The sequence below is a fragment of the Notothenia coriiceps genome, unplaced genomic scaffold (genome assembly GCF_000735185.1).
Source record: "Notothenia coriiceps isolate Sejong01 unplaced genomic scaffold, NC01 NC01_scaffold00037250, whole genome shotgun sequence".
NCBI classification, from domain to species: domain Eukaryota; kingdom Metazoa; phylum Chordata; class Actinopteri; order Perciformes; family Nototheniidae; genus Notothenia; species Notothenia coriiceps.
Window position 1 is genome coordinate 14,275,168 of NW_011369951.1, and position 22,737 is coordinate 14,297,904.

The window sequence follows — 22,737 nt, forward strand, 5'->3', positions numbered from 1 at the left end:
CCTTGGAGATTGAGTTTTCCGGAGGGAAGGAATTGAGGGCAAGGAGTCAATTCCAAATGAAATTACACTGACTTCTTACTGTTTCATGAACTAATTATGCTGCAAGATGCTGATGTCCCAGCTAACTTTCCTGAATCAGGGTGAGATGAGAAAGTCTCAAAAATATACTGTTGGGTTTCCAGCCTCTCACATTGTGTAAGATGAGCAGTTTAATTGGGGTTTGTCTTGGTATTAACACATTCAGTACCAATTAGACTGCCATGCTATTTCCCAAATCCTTCTCAGAGTACGCTGAGGTTTGCTAGGTTAGCTGGGAGTGAAACTTTTGTTCGTTCTAATCGGCTAGATAATTACCGGTATAAGTGTTTCCACTAAAGACAGCATCGAGGTGGCAGTAGGACGAAACAAAAAAAGCTTTTGTGAAAGAAAGATGTACAATGGAGTACATTTTGCAGCCCGGTGGGGGGGTTATATTCCCTGGAAAAACACAGAAATCATGAGGTTCAAATCAACAGAAAAACAAGACTTGAATAAAAACTGCTCTTTGCCAAGTTTTATCTCGCAAATGTATGACCTTATAATCTTAGAGAATATTTTTAAGTTTTTTCGACGTAAATGTGTGGGTTTTCATTGCTTCATGATACCCACCGTTATTTTTGACTAGCTCAAAAGGCACAAAAAAAAGACCCAAAAATTACAACATTTGTTTTGCCCAATTACAGATTATAGATGTGGTGTATTTGCAGCATATACAAAAAGAAAGGTTAACACATGTATGTGCTACAGCTTCATAGCCTTGTGAACTGTTGTTTTATGGAAAACTAAAGGCTATTTAGTGTGAATGCATACAAATTGTAGTTTTGGATTTAATTGAATTAATTAAATATTATCAGATAACTATGGTAGAGTTCTTTACAAGAGTGACTGAATCCTTAATCTTATGCATTGTGCAGTCACGACTAGCAATAGGATCAGCAGAAACACATTTACAAATAGTTTATAATAAACCTCTGTATTGTCTTTTGTAAATAATAATCAGTTCTCACACCCTTAATCTGAACTTTATAACAGAACCAAAGGAGGTAGAAATGTTAGACATGGAGCTTATTAGATTTCCACAATATCTTCACTTTTCTACCATAACACTTAAAGAAGTCAATATCATCACTTATCCACGCTGCAGAGTTAATACCTTTTAATACCTTTGTGGATTTCCTCACTGCCTCACAAAGGTGGCTGTATTATATGAAACTGAGAAACACATTGTATTAAGAGTATGGGGGTTTAAGAGATGGGTTCAATTAGAGTGAAAAATAGGTGTAATAAGAGTTGGAATCAGTGTTTGAGTGGAAAGCGTGTTAACAGTCATTAAATGTTCTAGATACTGAGGTTACATAAATAAAACTGATCTGCTGTACAGATATTAATATTTAACCAAAACATAAGTCAAGTGTGTTTACAGAACTACAAGCATGATAAGTACATTTGGGGTAATCATTTAGGCTTCAAAGGAAGTGAATATTCCAATAATCATTGAGCAATAGTTACACTGGGAGCAAAAGGTAGTTGCTGGGTCACCACTTCAGCTTAAAATCGAGGTAATTTGGATTAAACCAGGAAGTTTGATACTCTGCTGCATCGGATGGAGAGCCGACACCAGACATGTTTGAAACTTCCCTTAGGAACTACGAAATAGTGCAGAAGTAGCGTAAATGTTTGTATGATGCAATGCAGTTAAAGGCAACCGGCAAGTCTCCAGAGCTACCTTTAGGCTTTAGTTGAACTTGCTTCCTCATTTCCTAAAATAGAGCTTGGGCTTTAATGGCACATGAGGGAAAGTATTGTTTTACATACCATTAGCCACATAGGGTTGTTCGTGCCCTGAGAGGAGTGATTATGCATAAGGATTTGATGATGAAAAGTCCCTCCTGCAGTACATTGTGCATAAGCAGATTCAGCAGCCACATCAATGTTCATACACCGTACACAAAGTAATGACGGGCAGCGTAACAGCCAAACAATCACTGTCCTGCTGGGTTTACCTTTTTAAAAGATTCTAAAATAGCAATAGGAGAGTGTCCGAGGTCTGCAAATTCAACTGCCAATCTCAAGTTAACCATGATATAGGCAATTTCCTGACACTACCCGTGAATTAATGATAGCAAGGGGATTAGACTGTCGGTGTATTTGTATCCACTGTGAGAAACCTTTATCCAATAAACCCTGCAGCTTGCTCTGACATCTTCTTTGTGATAGGCGCATGTTTTGGTTGTGAAATAAACGAGACAAGAGGAAAAATACAGCAAGCCGAGCTGTGAAGAGGGAAGAAACTGTGTGTGTGTGTGTGTGTGTCCCACACTCACTTCCTCAGTTTTCTTGGTAATTACTGTTGACCTGAAAGATGATTGCTGCTACAGCTGTACTCCCCCTCTCTCTCGCCTGCTCACTCACAGTTAGTTCTGTCTTCCTGCCTCATTCTCACTTTCTGTCTCTGTATCTGCACACTGAATCGCACACTTTAACTTAGTGCTAAAATTCATCCTCACACCTAATTTCTCATTACCCATTGCACCATTGAATTTACTTGACAGAGAAATGTGATGAGTATATGTCTGTTTCTCTTTATCTAATTATATATTCTTTTTGAAAATGAATCCTGCCTTGATAAACCAATTACGTACTGAACTTTCAGAAAAAACAACAACAATTTATCCAGTTAAATGTATTATGTAAAATCTTGATATCACACAAGACGGGTCCAAATTACTGTGCATTAAAATTCATATCAGGTGCTACTTATACTATGCAAATACCAGAGAAATTCACACTCTGCTATGCATATGAGCAATTGTGTATGTGTGTGTGTGTGTGTGTGTGTGTGTGTGTGTGTGTGTGTGTGTGTGTGTGTGTGTGTGTGTGTGTGTGTGTGTGTGTGTGTGTGTGTGTGTGCGTGCGTGCGTGCGTGTACAATAACAGTTCCAGAGGACCAAGGTCACTATGCTAATTAGAGAGATGGTACCACTGGCAGTGACACTTCACACCTCCCTCCCATCCTCTCTCCCCTCCACGTTGTCCTTGGACCCTCCCGACAGTCTTTCCCCTTCTCTGTCTTTCTTTTTGTATACCTCCTCTTATTCCCTCTTTCTTTGGCCTAGTTTGTTCTCTTCATCTACTCTCCTCCCCTTTCACCAACCTCCTCACCCTTTCTCCTCTTTTTTTGTTGTCCCACTCCCTCCTCCCTTGTTTGTCTGCAGCAGGTGCTGCAATGCCTCCTCCAGAGTCATTAGTTACAGGGTTGAGTGAGGACAGATAGTGAAGGATAGAGAGAGAAAGAGGGGGGGGAGTGTGTGTGGGTTGATAGAGGAAGGTTTGATGAAAGACAGGACGCACGCAAACATAAAGTAAACTTTGTTGCATGTCATTCATCAACGCTGATTAAACCCTTCGGTCAGTCCAGTTGTGTGCTTTCCTTCTTCCTTGCGTGTGTGTGTGATGGGAGCCAGATGCCTGATGTTCCGCCTGCATCTGCCTATATTCTGTAAGCGTGAGTGTGTGTGTGTGTGTGTGTGTGTGTGTGTGTGTGTGTGTGTGTGTGTGTGTGTGTGTGTGTGTGTGTGTGTGTGTGTGTGTGTGTGTGTGTGTGTGACAGCAGCGGGTTAGTGATGGGAAGAGGATGACAACAGAGCCGACTGACACATAAAAAGATGAGAGGAGACAAAAACACAGACAGGAAGACGTTTGCATCTCTCTTTCTCACCCTGCTTTCTGCTTGTCTATCACTCTCTCCTCTCTTTCTGTCTTCAAATTGTGCGCCTTCTTTTTTTCACCTCTTCTTTTCCTCACATCCATCTTTCACCCCTGCTTGTTCAAATGTGTGTGCTTTTTTCTTATGTTTTTTCTGTTTCTACATTTCTTTGTCCTGCCTTTCTAAGCCAGATATAATACAGTATGCTTTTAGAGGCCAGTAAATATAATGTGGAATGTGGTCGCGCTCTGCTTTCTAAAGCATGTCTGTTACAGAGTATTATTTGAAACAGTAAGACCTAGAGTTATTGTGCTGCTGTGATGTTTCTTCTGCTTTACGGTGTGATGTGAATTTAAAACCTTTAGTTTTACCTACTGAAACATTATGCATTACAAGGATACAAAAGCTTGTTGTTATGCAGCGATAGAAAATAAGTGTTGCATGCATTTAACCCTGCAAGCTTGTCAGAATATTAAATACTAAAACAGTTTTTGAGTAAGAAGTAATAAAGTGTTATGACACTGCAGTTGTGGTCATTATTTGTTTAGATTTTCAGAAAGAGTTGGAATCAATTATCGTAAATGTTTGTTGAAACAGCCAACTTGGACATGTGGTTTCAACTTCTGTGGTGTGCTTCTCTCTGGAGAATGACAAAAGGTATAGTCATAGTGAACAAGTGTTGATGCAAGAAGTATTTTTCACTTTTTCAAATTGGACCACACATCATCACTAGCTCTAGCAGTCCCTTCAAATCATTCAACATTTAGAAGAACCCAAATGACTTATGTATTCCACTCAGAGAGAGCTAACAAGAAACAAAGGAAATGCTAGTTAGCCTAGCTTGCTTACATAAGCACTATTCCCCAAGAAATGTGTTTTTCTGTACTTTAAACGCAGCTGAACATTATTACAAAAGTATGATATTGCATAACTAGACAAAAAATGTATTGGGCAAGAATCTGGGAATTTGTCATCTTTTTTATGCTGGACTTCTACTTACAATATCAAAGGAAACTATCACAAAATAATTATTCTAAATTATAGCCAATATCATACAACATACAGAAATGTGTGTTATGCAACGATCCGGCCATAGTTAAAGCCCATAGGAAATGTTCCCTTACAACAGTATTTAAATTAGTCAAGGATGCACGTTCTTTTAAATATATTTAAAACTTGTCCTCCCTTATGTGCTCCATCCTTGTGTCTTGTTCAAGGCATGGTTGACATTGTAAAATATAGATAATGAATCATGTCGGGTTTTGGAGTAGAGGACAGTGTTGCCAAGGACGTGTGTGTGCATGTGAGTTCACAGCACCTCCAAAGTAAAGGCTCTGAGTGTGTGTGTGTGTGTGTGTGTGTGTGTGTGTGTGTGTGTGTGTGTGTGTGTGTGTGTGTGTGTGCGCACGCACTTGCTGTACCCCTGTGTGTTTTTGTGAGGGCCAGACCACCTCTGGTCCAACAAAAGCAGAAGGAGGCCAATGAGCGGAAGGAGGAAAGAAAAGGCAGGGAGAAGAGAGCAGAGGGAGGGAGCCTAGTGAGTGAAAGCCAATCGAATTAAATGTAATCTGGCCTGAATGTGCGCAACCATCAGCTGCTCTCAAATCTTATTAACCCTGCATTACCAGCCCTGGATTGTGTGTGCGTGTCTGCGAGTGCATGTGTCTTTTTATGTTAGTGTGTCTGGAGGAGGGAGAAAGATGGAGGAGCGAGAAAATAAAAGGAATAGATGGGAGGAAGAGAGAGTGAGAGATAGGGAGATGGAGAAGAAAATGAAGATGAATATGGGTTTTTAGGTGATTCATGTGCCTCCCTGGCATTGCTAATGAAAACAAATATTTCTCATAATAACACTAATCACGATAATTTCTGGTGACACTTCTGTATTTTGCTGAATTAACTGCCATATTATACAATCAAAAGGGATTGCATGTGGACTCAAATCAGGCTGCAGCAACCATTTTAAATGGTAGTAATTAGCTAATATACTTAACAGGGGCGGACAAAACAGTGTAAACAAAGAGTACAGACTCAAGAGCATTTAGTCTTGAGTTTCTGGCGACCAGTTGGCTTTTAAAAACACATTTTATTATTCTAAAACAATGTGTCTGATTCCATTTCTGCTAAGTAAAATGATCACTGTGCATTTCATGAAGAGACACAACATAGTTTCAGTATTATAAGTCATTTGATAGGGTGAGCGTTTTTTAGACTGTTCTCATTAGGGGCCTGTGTTATAGCTAAAGGTTATCAGCTAATATTTGTAACTTTCTCTACATCAAAAACAGCCTGCTTGGACTCTTCAACAATTGCAGCATGAGGCAAGTATTATTTGTAAAGTTTAACTCTGTTAAGCCATTTAAAATTGAAATCATTTGATATTATACTAAAGTTTCTCCCTCCCTATACCATCTGTTTTCCTCTTTGCTATCATTGTTGTCTGAATGAATATGTTGTGTTATCCTGCCTGGAGTGGCATAGCTAACGTGATATTCAGCCAAAAGCTGTCTCATAAATACTTTATGCAGTGTGTTCATTAAATATGAAAATGTTATTATTTTAAGCAGGTGCTTCTGAGGTGTATTTGCCTATGCAAACTAAAGGCAGTCACACTGTCAGGTACTGTTCAGGAGATCATCATACGGTTGAATTGTGATCCATGTAATCCTTTTTTTATGCTTTCTGTAGCTTAACAGCATCTTTTTTTCTGACTGTGTTGAATTTTCCTATGGATAACTTAACTGAAACTAAATCTTCTTTATTTGGATTAAGTTTGAATCTTTTTTTCTTATTCCTCTTCTGTTTAAATCACTCAAGATGTTATGATTTAAGCTTTAAATGTTTAAATGAATCATATCCTGTGTACCAAAGCATGTTTCTGAAAAAGTCACCATCTACAATATGCTAGTAGGGGAAACCAGCAACTTCTATCATAGGTAATATATTGTGACTCCTTCGACCAATTAGTTTCAGTTTTTAAGGTACTAATGTACATAATGAATATGCCTGTTTGGCAGTACCCTGCATCATACAGTACAACAGAGCATCATGGAAACATTGTGGTGGTTAAGTGGTTATGGCTGCATTTGTGTCCCAGAACTAGATTTTCTGAAGGAGACAAAAGCTATGCAAACTTAATGTTTTAGACTTTAATGGATTTTTCTTATTAATGGGTCCCAACCATAGACTGTGTATATAAAGGTCCCAACCCACAGAATACATATTACAGCAGTACAATAGCTTCTGGGCTTGGATGTCATGACATGAGGTCATGGACAAAATTAAACATGCAGATACTTCAGAGTCAACACAGTTAATTAAAAGCCAAAATATGATGTGTTTGTACAGCAACTCAGAGTTGTTTTTTCAGCTTTAATTAAATCAAATCAAATACATCTCTAAGAGGTGGCCATGTAATGAATCTCTCCCGTCGGTTGAATGGATCTGCTTTCAGAAACAACTGAGATTGTCGTATGTATGTATTTAAACTTGTCTTAACACCTGCAGAAATGGAAGCTGATATGACGGTTTCCAAAACAAAAGGTTTATCTTGGGAAGTGAATACAAGTTGCATTGTGTCATAAAATCAAGAATATGAAAACAATAGTCTTAACAATAACATCAGAAAGTCAGCCTGGTCTCTCAAAATGTAGACAGTACAATATTTAATGGAAAACATATCCTTAAACTTATAACAGATATGTTTCTTATTAAAGTCTGTGTGTAAGTTTGCATAGGGATGAGAACGGGGTGGAAGGGTGGGTTCGGTAATCACAGGAGTTTCACCCAGGAGACCCCAGGGGAGGCAAAAAGTAAACGTAATTTACATATATACCTTACCTATGTAAATAACTTACTTTGCGTAACAAATGTTCTTATTTTAACTAAACCATCTTTTGCTAAACAGAATCAAGTTGTTATGTTTGAATTCAGAACAATACACATACAACTATAATCCTAATCTGGGAATTAATAAAGCTATTATTAATTTGTTTACTTTGAGCTTATAGAGGGCCGCATTGTATTCATGTTTTTTTAGCCTGCGATTGCCTCATTCAGGTTTGAAACGTTCAGATTCAGTATCTCCCAGGCATTACCCTGGAGAAGATGGAAAACAAAGAGGAATGAGGAAAATATTGCAATGAACAGAGTAGGCAGCTGGAGAGTGGGGGTGGTGCTTGGTTTGATGGAGCTGGGCTGAGAACAGCTCTATAAGGACGGAGATAACTGGAAAACACTATAAAACGCCTCCCCTCACATTCTTTCCCTCTGTGGAATAAGCCTTTGAGTGGGCTGCTGGAGCGAGGGGGGGTGCATACAGAGATTGATGCAGGGCTGGTGTGGGAAGCCCGAACTGTAGTGAGGGAGGGGTGGAGGGAGATGGAGTGAATATGGAGTGGGCAGCTTGAACTCTAAGAGGAACTACTGCAGAGTGATCAAGGGGAAAGAGGAAGGACATGAAGGACCAGAAGAAAAGGAGGAGGGTTTGAGAAAGAAAATGGTGTGGGCAACATATGAATGAAGTATATTCATGGAAAGGCTGACTCAAATACCCCTATTTTATGGGGACACTATTAAGTCTATTTTCTGATTGGCTGCTCGCTCCTCACATCTCTCATTGTTATTGGTGGCCAGGCATGTTTGTTGTTTATCATTGGGCAGACAGCGGAGTCGGCTAGATTCACAATCCGATGGCATAATTCAGCCATCGATCAAACTTTGTGGACAGCAGTAGCCAAACTGCTCCACAAGACAGCGAGGGAGAGAGAGAGCTTTCAGAGTAGAATATCACAAATCAAATGCTGTAACCTTTTAGTACGTCTGAGTCTGCACATGCCCACTGCAACCCAATGAGGCTTTTTCTCTTGCTATGCTGATCAGCCTGTCTACTCCACCTCTTCACTTGTCTTTCTTTTTTCTTTATTCTCTTCTGTCTTTCATTTTCTTTCAATCACAAATCCACATTGCATTCAAAAGTTTCTTCGCTGAGTTCCTCAGGGTCAGTTTTCTTTTGTTGATCTAAACAGTGATGCGCTCAGAATCATGATGATGGTTGTTAAGTGAGACACCAGCTGGTCCTTTTAAAATGTACTCTGATTAAATATTTGCATGCATGTGTATGTCTCTGCAGCACAAGGGAGCTGTTTTGTAGCTTGAATTCAAGATCAATGCGAGGCTTTCTATTTCAGCGGTAAGGATCTGTGGTTCCAGGGTGAGATAGGTCAAAATAAGTTACTGTTATTCCACCAATATTAAAAGCACATGCACCATTTTCTAAAAGCAACAACTATCAAGCGAACATTTGTTTTCAGCGCTATATTAAGTAAAGAGTATCCTGTGACTGTCACTGATTATACCGAAAAACTGAAACTATTTGATATTTATATTCCTAAGGCGCGAAGTGGGAAAATGATTTGTTGTGATTAAGATGATCTTATCCTTTATCCGGATAGATTGGAGTTTCTATTGTAACATCTTGCTCCTGTAGAAAGTGATAGCTGTGTTAAACCATACATTTTAAAATTTGTATAAATAATTTATAAATCAGCATTAAAATGTCTAAATTGTGATTGATACTTTTTGGATTCGTTACACGTCCCTTAGTCCACAAAGAATTGGAGAAATAGCAAGCGTCCATACTAATAAATCAAATGAATTCAATTATTGCATTGCAGAATAATGTACTTGATCACTGAGTGATTGCACTGAGCCCTTACAGTAAATGTACAACGTGAGCATTTCAACGAAATGATTAATTAAAATATTGCCCATAGTCAATATCTTACAGATGTTTCACAAAAAGAAATCTCTGTGACAGTAGAAGACTGACCTGTAATCAATTGTTTCACTAATGCAATTGAAAAAAACAAACAACAACAACAACCATGATCATACACAAGCGGAGATATCTACAGTAATAATTTATTTGACTGTGGATATCCAAGATAGATTACTGTATAACCAGTTCTGTAAATCAGCAGGTTGAGTCAATTAAGCATCAGACACTGGTTGAAAAGTCAGGGACATGAATATTTGTTGTCTTGATAATGATGCAAATTCTGTACATTATTACAAATTCTGTTGCTTTTAACTTCTTGCTGCATCTTACACTGAAAATAACTGACTATGGTAAAGGCTTGAATGATCCAATTGAAAGCCACTGGCAGTCCTTTTTCAGGAACATCCACACCCTGGCTAGAGAGGACAAATCGGACATTAGCAGCCACGGTCCAGCAAGTGGATAACAATTCCTTGCTGCTCGAATGGTAAATTTAGAGGTGCTTGGATCTGTGATGCATGCTATTATAGTCAATCATATGCTGCTCATATTCTCTTTGTGTGTGAGAGAAGGTGCAAGTGTGTTAGTTAGTGATAAGGTCATTATTAATTGGTTGACTAGTTAGTGATGGGTGCTCGGTTATCTGAATAAAATGTGGGGTTATGGCCCTGCTGGGCACCCAAACACAGCATAGGCCGGTTTGTGGTGGGTGCTCACATGACGGAGCTTTAACAAGCCTCTTTCTCGGGAAGCGGTAAAGCTGCTCAATTTGGCCTGGAAAGGTTTAAGAACCCTTGTTGGAGCCTAATGGCTTTGTAAGAGGGGAGGATGGGGATTTTACAGGTAAAATGAAGAGATGAATGTGAGTGTGCTGTCATGAGGTGTCCTTGGTGGAGGATATGATGGTAATTAGGCTGCTGTTTTCTCAATGGTGTTCCAGCAATGAGCCTACTTAACCTCTCAGCTGTGTGTGTGTGTGTGTGTGTGTGTGTGTGTGTGTGTGTGTGTGTGTGTGTGTGTGTGTGTGTGTGTGTGTGTGTGTGTGTGTGTGTGTGTGTGTGTGTGTGTGTGTGTGTGTGTGTGTGTGTGTGTGTGTTTGTGTGTGTATGCATGTGTGTGTGTGGCTGCCCTTTAGTATGTGCTGACTCAGGCTGGTTTTCCCTTTCTAAAAGTAAATAACCTTGGTCTGCCAAGCTGTCAGCTGGCCCCACTGTGCCCTCGTCCCACCATCTAAAGACGCAGAGAAAATCTCTGCTCTCACATCTGAGCAGCAGCTAAGAACATGTATCTTCAAAAAGCCACCTTCTGATGAAAACCTGGTACAGTTTACATGCTTTTATTTTCCGCCAGCATATTAATTTAACTCCCTTACATGTAGCTACATGATGCTTTGAATGCATCGACTGAAGCACAGATGCTATTCTTCAACCAGAGGGCTAAGGTTCAAACTCACACACTTGAGAAAGATAAGCCTTTGCTGAATTGAAATCGTGAAGCAGTGGCCGCATTCCGCGGTTTTTTGTGACAAACACCCAATAGAAAAACAACATCTCAATGAGAGAGCCCAAATATTAAGTTTGAATCCAGTGCCAATGGTTTTAAAAGCAAAGTAAGTTGATCCAATTCAAGTCTATCTATCACTTTCTCCCCGCTTGTTTTGCTCTTCTCTCACACACATCCTTCTCTCTCCGTCTCCCAAGCCATTTCCCTGGAGGTTAATCCCTCCGGTTTCAAATAGAGATAACCATGGCAACAAGCCACGGCTTTGGAGCCTCGGGTCTGCGGGACAAAGGCATTGATCGGGATGAAATATTGTCAGGTTTAAGCCACATAACACACAACATGCACACGTGTGCACACTAGCGTGGAGCCAGATAATTCACAGACCCTACCTTCGCTGCTCAATCACCCATATTACACTGTGTGAAAATCAGCCAAGGATACTGTACATGTAGCTGCTTGTTGGTAAATCGATACATTGTTAAATCCTACAAATCCCTGGAACAGGGTGTGTATAGAATGATGAAAAAAGACACAGGAAGCACCTGAACAATGGTGATAAAGGTAAATAACACTTTCGTAGCAATTAAGAATGAAAAAATGTAGATGCATTTAGAGCCTTGTTTCTCCTAGTTTATGAAAATGTGCACAGGGGAATAACATACTACTTTTATTTTTGCTTGCCCTCAGGCCACACTTGATATTTTACAACACACAAATTCATTCACACATACTCGCCCACATACACATTCTTGACCTTGATGGCTGGATTGCAACGTGACAGATGTAGTGAGAACAGCAGAGTTGATGAAAAGGGTCTTTTATGGAAGTGTAAGCTAGTGTTCCTCTCCTCCAGGACTTTATAGCCGAGGCCAGCAGAAGGTGTGGGTGGACATGGACAGCTTAACTCCCCATAATACAGCAAGTCAACCAGCTTGTGTAACTTTTATGAGTGCTGCAAGTGTTATTTGCCCTTGGATGATATGACGGTCCCATTTTTTTGACTTTTAGTGCCATGCAATTAAGGTGAAAATAAGGTTAAAGCAATCTAAAGCACCTCATTTACACTATAGCAATGACTGAGTGTTTGCTTTCTTTTGAGATGAATTGTTTTCAACAGAAGTTCACATTTGGAATGAATATTTCTGCAGTTACCACCAAGACTGGGATAACATTTCTCCTCATCTTTTAATGAACTTTTCCTTACAAATTGTAGAATAGCGTTTTTCCGTCTCATGTTTTAATGAGGGCTGGTAACATGAAGCAATAGGAACACCAACTTTTCTCAGAATCACCTTTCTTCCCGCTGAGCCAATGTGAATCTTCTGTCTGAGCCAGCGCTTTATGTTTTAATCACTGCAGTGCTGAGAGCACAAACTCACTCCTCCCCTGCACTTTGCGAGAACTTTTTTTAATTTTGTAGTTTCCCTTTAATGTGTTTTCTCTCTGGCTGTGGCTCTTAACCTAGTTTCCCAATCATTTGTCTGAGGACAAGCCAAATGGCATTAGCAGGAGAAAAAAAAAGCCAGAAACAGAGAGGAACAAAACCCTGCATTCAATAAGTCTTTCTAAAAAACGTTCTTTATTAATTTTCTCTTTCCTTATCCAAGAAAGTGCTTCCTCAATGATAATCCAGCAATCCAGCAGGCCTTCTGGTTTATTGCATTTTTCTAATGAAATGCTCTGATACAGACAGGCAATCAAGGAGCAATTCGGTGAAAGGAGAATAGAGAGAGGGAAAATGGAGGAGGTAGTATGTAAGTCATTTTGGGAGCACAGCTAGCTTTAATCTGTTAGAGTAGGTAGTGCAGGGTGACAGTAAAGGCTGAAGACCGAGCAACTAGGATTGCAGGGTTTGAGTTTCGCTCTTGACCACGTTCTCATCCTCTCTCAACCAGTCACTCTTTACAAGACACTGTCCAGTAACGCAGAAATATCACTGGTGTGCAAAATTGTGACTTGAGCAAGAAGCTACAGAGATAAAACTGATCAAACGGCTATCCAACACTGACTTAAATTAGTTATTACAACCGCAGTTGACATAATCAACTCCGGTAACAAAAAATAACAAATAATACACTGAACCGGAAATATGGAAACATTCAGTATGCAATATTTCTGTTCAAGCCTCCATTGACTATTTTAATTAATAGTTTGAAAGAAATGTATGCCATTAGTAACTCATTTTTGCTACTCTGCCATTATAGAGGTATCTTCATTCTCTGACTACCTACACGTGGTGCTCCCCTGGGATCAGTTTTGGGTGTACTTTTTTTAAATATTTGCTGAAAATGGGTCTCATAAAAGACCCTTGTTTGTGTATTTTCATGCTGATAATATTCTACTTTACATTGCCCTAAAACCTTGTCAATCACTCGATGGTAGACACACTATGGAAATAAAGTGTGAAATATTAGTATTTTTAAATATTTAAGTATTCAGAAGTAATCCAGGCTTTTATCTCCAACTTTTACTAACGTTATTTCAACCATCAACTAATTCCAAGAGCCAAGAAAACGTCATCAATTACATTGTCAAGATGCTGAAAGATGTTAGCTGCAGCACATCCTTAGATTTTAAAGCACCTGGGAGACCAAACGATCCTATAACTCTCTTTATAAAATAAACTATTTTATAGATAAATATTTGGCTTTAACTTAAGAATATTCCAACATTATGCAGTACACTGCATAATGTTTGCTGCAGTTACATTTGACGAAACAATCTTTCTATTCTGTTTTCAGTCCCTTCCCTTCATCACATTCTCATCTATCTCATTTCCATTAATCCACGCTTCTCTTCCTCCACCCTTGCTCCTACCTGGATTATCTTAACCCAGTGTGACACCTCTGTTTATCCCTGTGATTTTATATATTTTAAATGTCTATTTGTATTGACGCTGCCATCGTTAACTCTCTCTGAAAAGCGTAAACAGGGTGTGTACCTGCAGAATCAGAGACAACTCCCCTCCTTGATTCCAGGCTCCATTAATCATTTAGAGCAAGGATTTCCCTGAAGCCTGCTCTCTTTTCAGGCAGCAGACAACATCAGGTTGACAAGGCCCCACATAACACGCAAGCACATTATCAGACATTGTTTCAAAATCTCTCTTTTCATTAACAATCAACTCTAGTCAATGCTTTCTTTTCTGTTGTTCCTTATTATGTACAGATTGGATCTGCGGAATGGGATTTACTTTCATTATCTGTTGTTGTTGAGTGTGTTATACTCTGTACAGCAATTCAATCCACCCCTTTTGGACTCTTAAATGTACAAGTTCTTGATCCCTTTATATTAAACTTTGTAAGAGTTTTAGTAGACTTGACATGTGGATCCTTCATAGCTTTGAAATTAAATATGTTTAAAAGAATCTCTAAATATAAATGATTTAGAATTCCGGCTCAAGGTTATTTCACTTTACTCTGAGTGATTCTTAAAAATCCATCAACCTAACCTCTTAAAGCCGCCACTTAAGGATGTTAGTATTTTTCAAAAGAGGAGAAACTTGGTTAGAAGTAAACAGACTTAAGAGAATGTGATGGGAAATGATGGCCCTTTTGGAAAATAACTGGAATTATTCAGTTTTAAAGGAAAATTTAAAAAAAGATCGTATTTACATTTAGCAAAAGAACATTCCTCTGGCATGCCATTCACTATTGAAACGCTTGACATGGAGATGGAATGGAAATGTTTCCTGAGTTTTTATTGACCTTTGAAAAATGCATGCATTTATGTACACATACTTCTGTCAACAAGCTCACACCTCTGGCAAGCAAGCGCATGCTGGCTCACACCACAAACACACACCCACACTTTTCTGAGTGGCAGGTGCATGAGAGATAAATACTTCAATATTGAAGGTGCGTGTGTGCGTGCGTGCCTGTCTCCCAGATCATTCCTCTGCATTCCAGGTAATTGGACTGGCCAACAGCTGAGTCCCATTAGCCTTGATTACAGAATTCAGTACTATGGAGAGGAAAGAAAGAGAGCTAGAGAGGGGGGTACACAAGTATTTGTAAGGCATTATGACGTTTTTAAGTAGGCATCTGTGTGCGTAATAATGCCACGTTTGGGGTTTCTGGCTGAAAAAAGTACATGACCGAGCCATGAAAAGTAACTACAACCACAAAAACCACAGGCAATGACATCACATCTACTCAGCTGGTAGGAATCAGCCCACACTCCCATGTTGTGTTTGTGTGGTCGGTTTGAAGAATAAACAGCTACATCAAAAACATCACAGATACAACATTATAATGACGCCAGAATGTTGTTTAGTCTATCCAGGCCACTATCCATCTAGTATATTTGCCCTTAAATCACATTAAAGCGCAATTGACTCTGGTTAAAGGCATTTTGATCGTCATCAGCCCAGGAAATGTGTATTTAATCTTCTCAGCGTTTTTCTGTCCCTCCATGTGTCCACCTCCAGCCTTCCCCACCTCCCTAGCTTTATCCCTGTCTCTCCCTCTCTCTTCTATCTTTGTCTGGCCCTCTCTGATGGTAGTGTCTCAGGTTTGGGTGATTGATTTTAGTTCTGGACGGCTGGCAGAAAAGTAGCCTGAACACTGGTGTGCAGCAGGGACTGCACTCTGCTCTGACTCTGTGATGAATTGCTGGCCTTTTAATACACACAGTACAGACAGTGTGAGTGGAAAAAAAAGAAAGATGGTATGAGAAGGGATGGATCCATGTTAAAATGTCAACAGAAAAGAGAGGACTGTGTGGAGAGCAATGCAAAAGGAAAAAATGGCTATATATCAAGGGTTGAAGAGAAGAAGCAAACCAGTAACGAGTAAAAAAATAAGTAGGTGGATTGAATTTTTTTAATTGCTTATGTGACTAGAATATGAGAACAGTCTGTGTAGTTCCCGTTTTCTAGAAAGGCCTCTGTCATTGCTTTAAATGACTCATGCAGAATGTGAAGACGCATGAAGTGTTGGAAGCTAGAGGGAGGAAAAACGTTCTGCCCGTCATGAAATTGAATTTAACATTGAAACATAGTCTCTCACTTAGTCAAGTGTGATGCCCTTCCTTTGAATAGTCAGGCTTCCTTTGCCACTTCACAGCCAACAGAGGCGCATAATGGGAAACAGCTTTTCTGCAACTGAATTATGCAATCTTTTGAAAAGCTTCTAAACCTTGTATTGATGAGGCATGAGCATTATCACCATTTAGAAAATGTCTAAGGTCTTTAACTTAAAAAAACGAACTAAACACAGCAGAACGTTGTGTAGAATTGTCACATACAGTATGGCTCTGCTTTCTTTTTTACGAATAATTTGTTATCTAAAAAATATAACAAACAATACATCTGCATGCTCTTGGATCTTTTAACTTGCAAACTCACATAAATAAATAAACCAGAAGGCACTTCATAATTTAAGAATATGACACAACAAGGAAGTAAAGGTTAGAATGCCTTTTATTGTAGCAGCTTAATTATGACAAAATCAACATGTTTTGACCAAGGTCTTTGTCGGGGCTGACAACAAACAGAATACAAAGGAGTAGCTTCACAAATATAGTAGTAACAATCAATGGGAGGGAATCACATAGCCTGGTGATACTATGAAATAAGATGAGGAGATTACACAGAAAGAAACATATCATATATGGAAATAGGTGAACATGGCTGTCATTATGTTTTATTTTGTCTGTTAAAAACATTGGGGATGCACATGCAACATGTATATCATCATTGAGACCAGGATCCAATAAGTTTAATTTGGTTTAATTTCTGACACTTGTTTCCCCTTAAACAAAATATGTCCTCTATGTACAATTATGAATCATTAGGGTTGGTAAGTGCATGGGCTAATTGTGTGTAATTTGAATGGCATATGTATGCCCTGTAAGACAATCCCTTAGGCATATTGTGTGGCTTATGTTATAAAATCAATCCACACATGGCCAAGTCAGATGGTATAAAGGAGTGTATCTGTTTGTGTTAACATCACCTGTACTTATCTTAGGGTTTTGTCAAACAAAAGCGTAGGGAAAACTTAACTCAACAAAGTATGACTTTCAATAATGACACAATACCTTAAAGGTGAGGTGCGCTAGAATTTGAAAATACATAGCCGGAAAAAATCTGCCACTTCCTTACAGAGCCCCTCCTCCAACACACACAACGTGCACATGACCAATGAGGGCACGAGATAAGTTTGTGCACAGATGGAAGGCTGACAGGCAGGTAGGCCATCCAGTTAGTTTAGCCGGGCCGGCTAAAATGATTGGTCGTGCTTTTTACAGTACTACGGCTTCCACAGATGACATTTTTATGGATCTTTTGTCAAAGCACTTAAGATATTCATTGCTATCAGGATGTTAAGAGCATTCCATGGAATATAACAAAAAGTGCTATTTATACAAATTGACGCAGAAATAAGGGTAAAAAAAAGAGATTATATTGTGGATGGCCAAATGAATAAAAAAACATATTTAAGTGAAGCTGTTTCATAGTTGTGGATGAGGAGAATTGTTTTGTTTGTGTGCTTTAGTTGGCCGACTCAGTTTCTATTGAGTTGGATTTGTTTTGTTGACTTCTGCCCCGTAATAGCTGAAGATACTGGGGAATATCTTATCGTGCTTTTTGCCAAGATTCTGCCTGCACTGTGTGCTCTCGAAAGCTCACTCACATTTTTATGTGGTTTTGACTGTTATTTTGTCGAGGTGATTAAGGCAGGCAGAGCAGCATGGTACATTAAGCGCAAAAGGGAATTGCAAGTTTAATAGAAACCTCATCGTGACTCTAAAAGCCACCTTAGATCCTCCACAACACATCGAGTCTCACCCACATCTTCTCTCTACTATCAGAGCCAAGTTCCCATGTAGGCGCTCACCTCAAATAGCTCAAGACTGAGTTACATCAGATCCTGTGTCAGGGTTTAGAAATCCAGTAGTCAGTAAAAACTGTAGCATCAAGTCTTTGCATCAAATCAAAGGCTGCTCGTTAATGTCTGAAGTTATATTACAAGTTTTGTGACCAAACAGACACTAATTGTCATCTTCATTAAAGATCTCCTATCATGCTATTTTTAGGCATATATCATGGGTCTCAGATATATCAAAAATATATAAAAAACATGGCATATACCTAGCTAAATGCTGCCATGATGAAACGCCATATAATTTTCAAAACCACATCAAGGATTATTTATGTAACAGCTCAAATGCTTTTTCTCTTGCGGGTTTACCACAGGGTAAGTTCCTTTTTTTATTTCCTGCTTTTTTACACATGATTTCTCTAGTACAGGTTAGCTCTGAGTGTTAGCGATGCTTGCTAATGTAAACAAAGACCATATTACGTCCAAAACACATTGTGCATTGTTTCTGATAGCGACGTTTCTGATAGGGCCGTGGGTGTAAAGCCAGCCCACATTTCCGATATTACATCATATTGGAAGCAAATCTGAATCAGCTCCGTTTTTAGAGATGTGGGTACGGAGGAAAAGAGAGAGGGTTTTGTATTCTGACACTTTGTGAGTTCCCTTACACACCAGGGACACATATTTATGTATAAAAGACGTAAAAAAAAGTGCATTTTGCATGATAGGGGACCTTGAAAACAAAATGCTTTTTGAATCATAATTGTAAGATAGTAGGGGAGGACACACATGCAGGCTCACCTCTTTGTCTCTCTCTATCTCCAGGCCGGCCTCCTGCAGGCTGGCCTCGAACTCTTGTCTGATCAGATCCATCTCATGGTCAGCAGGCTCCGTCAGATCGTTTCCTCCTGCCCCCCCGAGCTCCACGAACACCTCGCCGACACTCGCCGCCTCCCTCCCCGGGCTGCTGCCTCCTCTTCCTGCAGCTGCATCGGAGCCCGCCGCAGTGGGAAAGTTGCCATTGGAAACAATGGATATCCTGTCGTGTGAAACTGAGTTGCTGGCAAAAGATCGCACAGAGCCGTGCCGTCGATGATGGAAGACCAGAACGTAGTCAACTTTCCGTCTGCCATCAGAGAAGCAAAGGCCTTCCTCGCTGCACTGAGGACTGGAAGCAGAGCCCACCACCTGCAGGGAGAGAGATGTAAAAGTAAAAAACAAAGAATTCAGCGGTGCTGTAAAAACACACAGTAGCCTAAGTATGCAACCGTACAATAAAAGTACACATGAAGCCATCTGTATTGTAAAGACGCACATTATTCATTGCGTCATGAAGAACAGAGTATGCAGCTGTAAGTATTAAAAAAAATACACACTAATTCACTATTAGAGTAAACAAACCATCGTCTCCATAATATCCTCATATACAATAATGCTGCACATCCTCACAATCAATTACACACATACACATGGTTTGAAGACCAAATACACAGAAGCTTTACGCAGCACAGGAGTTATGTAATAACTGTTTGAATGAACTTAAACATCTAGTGGCTTTTGGCAGGTTCTCAAAAACACTGAAGTGAGAACCTCCAGCAGCAGAGTGGGCAGTCAGCTCACCTTTGCCAGTTTTATTCTTTATTTAGACAGAGGGAGACTAAACATGGAGGACACAAGAGGGAACACTCTATAGGCTCTGGGCATGAGGAGAGAGCAGCTTTTACTTATCAGAAGGACAGCATTTCAATATGATGTTGTGCATCTGTGCTAAGTTAATTCTGCTCCATTCACAAACTGGGACCCTCCCGGATGTATAAGCCGCATAAACAAGTCGTGAACATCGACATACCGTCACCATTAGGTTGATACAGGGAACTTGTTAGCATACAGTTGTGCTCGTCAACAAACCAGAGCCAGAAGCTACATACAGTTAGCATAGTTGTTTTTCTTGCTACCTGGCAAAGTGTTGTCTTGTGCTCTCTTTTAGCTCAGTCTTTGGTCTCAACCAACCTCCAGGAAAAATCTGTACAAATATCTGTCTCTTTAGCAGCTTAGTGCTCTGTTGTGTTGCCCATGTGTAGTGGACAGTGGCTTTTTTGTTAAAGCAGCTGCCTGCTGCAAAAATAACTACACTACTAAAGTTGTGTGGCGGCTAGCTACAGTGAGCTAAAACACTATAAAGCACTGTATGCCGATACGTGTATTCTATTCAAAATATAATCAATTATCACTGTAAGTTGTTGTAACATTGTTATCATATTGTAATTTGATGTAATGTTTCTGTAAAATACAGTTTATAGAAACGTCAATGAAGTTCGATAAACTAGCAACAGTAGCAAACAAGCTTCAGTTTACACTATGGCATGCTAGCTAGTGTCTGTTGAAGAGGCTTCATTTTTCATGACACAGCTGTCTTACCCTACCAGACGCCCAAAAAACAAATGAGTTTGAGCAGACATTATGAATGCACTTCAGAGTCCATTAGTCCAGTCTATAAATTACTTCAGTTCCCTTTGAAGACGCTCATAATGCCACTGTAACTTTTAATTGGATTGTTTATGTAACGAGGCTCAATTACATGGAAAAGAGCCAAATATACTCCAAATGTCTGCTTATGACCTAATTTAAATAAGTGCAGAGGAGCAGCGAAACACTATTTGTGCTTGCCAGTGCAGTTAAAGGTGCATTTCATGGTTACTTTTTGTCTTAGTGTTCCAGGTTTAGTGAATTTGGCCCTGAGTTGGTCAACTTGGGATTCTAACTCTGATTTCCCTCACATACTTGGCATGGCTCTCTGTGAAATGTATCTTAGATCTGGATGTCATTTAATATAGCCACATGCTCTGTTAGTTGTATAGCCAGATTAGCTAAAATATTTAAAGGCCCCACCATGGTCCATTCACAAAGGTGGTTTTATTTAATTAGACTGATTGGAACTCTTAGGCATCCACATTCTGATATCTTCCTTGCACTTGTTGGATGGAATTAGTTACACCTTTTATAATTTTTTACATGGGCCAGGTGCAAAATCCCATAATATTTACGTTATAATGAACCACGTTAGTTTAGCACCATTTTATTTGTTTTGAAAATTATCAGTTTGGAATTGTGCCCTCAAAAATATACACCAAAAATCCCACATGTAAATACCACTGACTATAGAAGTTTGGTTATGATGGGATTGCATTGATTTCAAACACAATGCCAGCAACATCAACCAAAATGTTTTATTTAATTAGACTGATTGGAACTCTTAGGCATCCACATTCTGATATCTTCCTTGCACTTGTTGGATGGAAGTAGTTACACCTTTTATCATTTTTTACATGGGCCAGGTGCAAAATCCCATAATATTTACGTTATAATGAACCACGTTAATTTAGCACCATTTTATTTGTTTTGAAAATTATCAGTTTGGAATTGTGCCCTCAAAAATATACACCAAAAATCCCACATGTAAATACCACTGACTATAGAAGTTTGGTTATGATGGGATTGCAGTGATTTCAAACACAATGCCAGCAACATCAACCAAAATGAGGTCTTAAAAACTGTTCTACAACTGACTGTGCATCCAGATTAATTGTTAGATTTTTCTCTTGTCTAAAGATGATTTTTTTGCATCTTAGCACCTGTCCTCAATTCAATATTAATATCCATTAAACGTTGTGGAAGTGCTTCTCATTACCTTCTGTTTGCTGACTTGGACAACCTGCATGATTACCCTAATGTTAAGATGCTTGTTTTGGTAAAAGGTTCTCAACACCTTCCTTCATCATTGATAATGACAGCACCATGTACCCATTTAATCAACCACAACATAACTCAAAGAAAATAAAAGATGTGCATTTCTCTGTATCCAATTCTGTCTGCATCTTTATAGTTCCCATTAGTCAAAATAAAGTTGTTTGGTCCCACTTGCATTGGAATTTGATTTGGCAACTCATTCAACTTGGTTGTAAATCTTTTTCAACCTCTCCTGTTTTCTGATTCCCTTACAGTAATTTCACGTGTCGTTGGGTCAAACAACAGTAGTAAGTTAAACCAACTCTCTCCGAATACTTTACTGTTAACAGCATGGCCAAATGTAAAGTGTGAGAGTGGGAGGATGACCGATCCTCAGTGCAGGAAAGGATGGATAATGGTGTACTCACTGGGATCTTGTCTTCTGCTGGGGAGTTCGGCATGCTGGTGCGCTTTAAACAAACACACACAGATTCAGAGGAAGAAGAAGGAGTGGAGAGGGAGTGCAAGTTGGTGGTTTCCGCAGTAAAAAGCAGCTAGATGCACCATCACCACCTTCGTCCCCATAATGCCTAAACTCCAGCTGAGCTCCCCGCTGTTAGTCCACAGGTCTGCTGCAGCCGCGGCTCTGCGCAGCGCGGCGCATTGTTCCGTTGGAGAAGATGTGTCCGATTTCAGAGGCAGCGCATAATGTGAGCAGGCTGAGCGCGTGCTGCTGATACCATCTCTCCATCTCTCACACTGTGGGATCCGGAGCTGCCGCGCGCTTTGGCACGGAGCATACCACACTGTAAAAAGTGTCTTCAATATGTCAGGTGGTCTTGATGCTAAAAGATGTCGTTCTGATTTCTTGTTGGCTTTTTTCCATACGCACATCTGTGTCACGGTTGTAAACATCTATATTATGTTATGAGGGCTTTCACCTGTTTATAGATGTGTTTCTGTTTATGAAACATACACCCTACATGTCACCTTCAGAATGGAAAAAATAGATCCAACAACTTGCCATTTCAAGGAGATCTTTTACTGTTTAAACAAAATATATTACAAATATTACTCATATTTGAAAGAGTGACAGGTGAAGACTGGTATTTTTTGCAGTGTGGTAGCAGCCCACTGATATTACTTGGAGAGAGACC

General features: G+C 39.5%; 1 protein-coding gene across 1 annotated transcript; it reads right to left on the bottom strand.

Moving 5' to 3' along the window:
• Nucleotides 1-468: 468 nt before the first annotated feature.
• Nucleotides 469-22,304, bottom strand: LOC104967352 (anoctamin-1-like). The gene is made up of 3 exons (XM_010796762.1): nt 22,009-22,304; nt 18,656-19,042; nt 469-477 (listed from the first exon to the last, which is right to left on the bottom strand). The coding sequence occupies exons 1-3, from the start codon at nt 22,039-22,041 to the stop codon at nt 469-471; spliced, it is 429 nt and encodes a 142-aa protein (XP_010795064.1). The 5' UTR covers nt 22,042-22,304.
• Nucleotides 22,305-22,737: the final 433 nt, after the last annotated feature.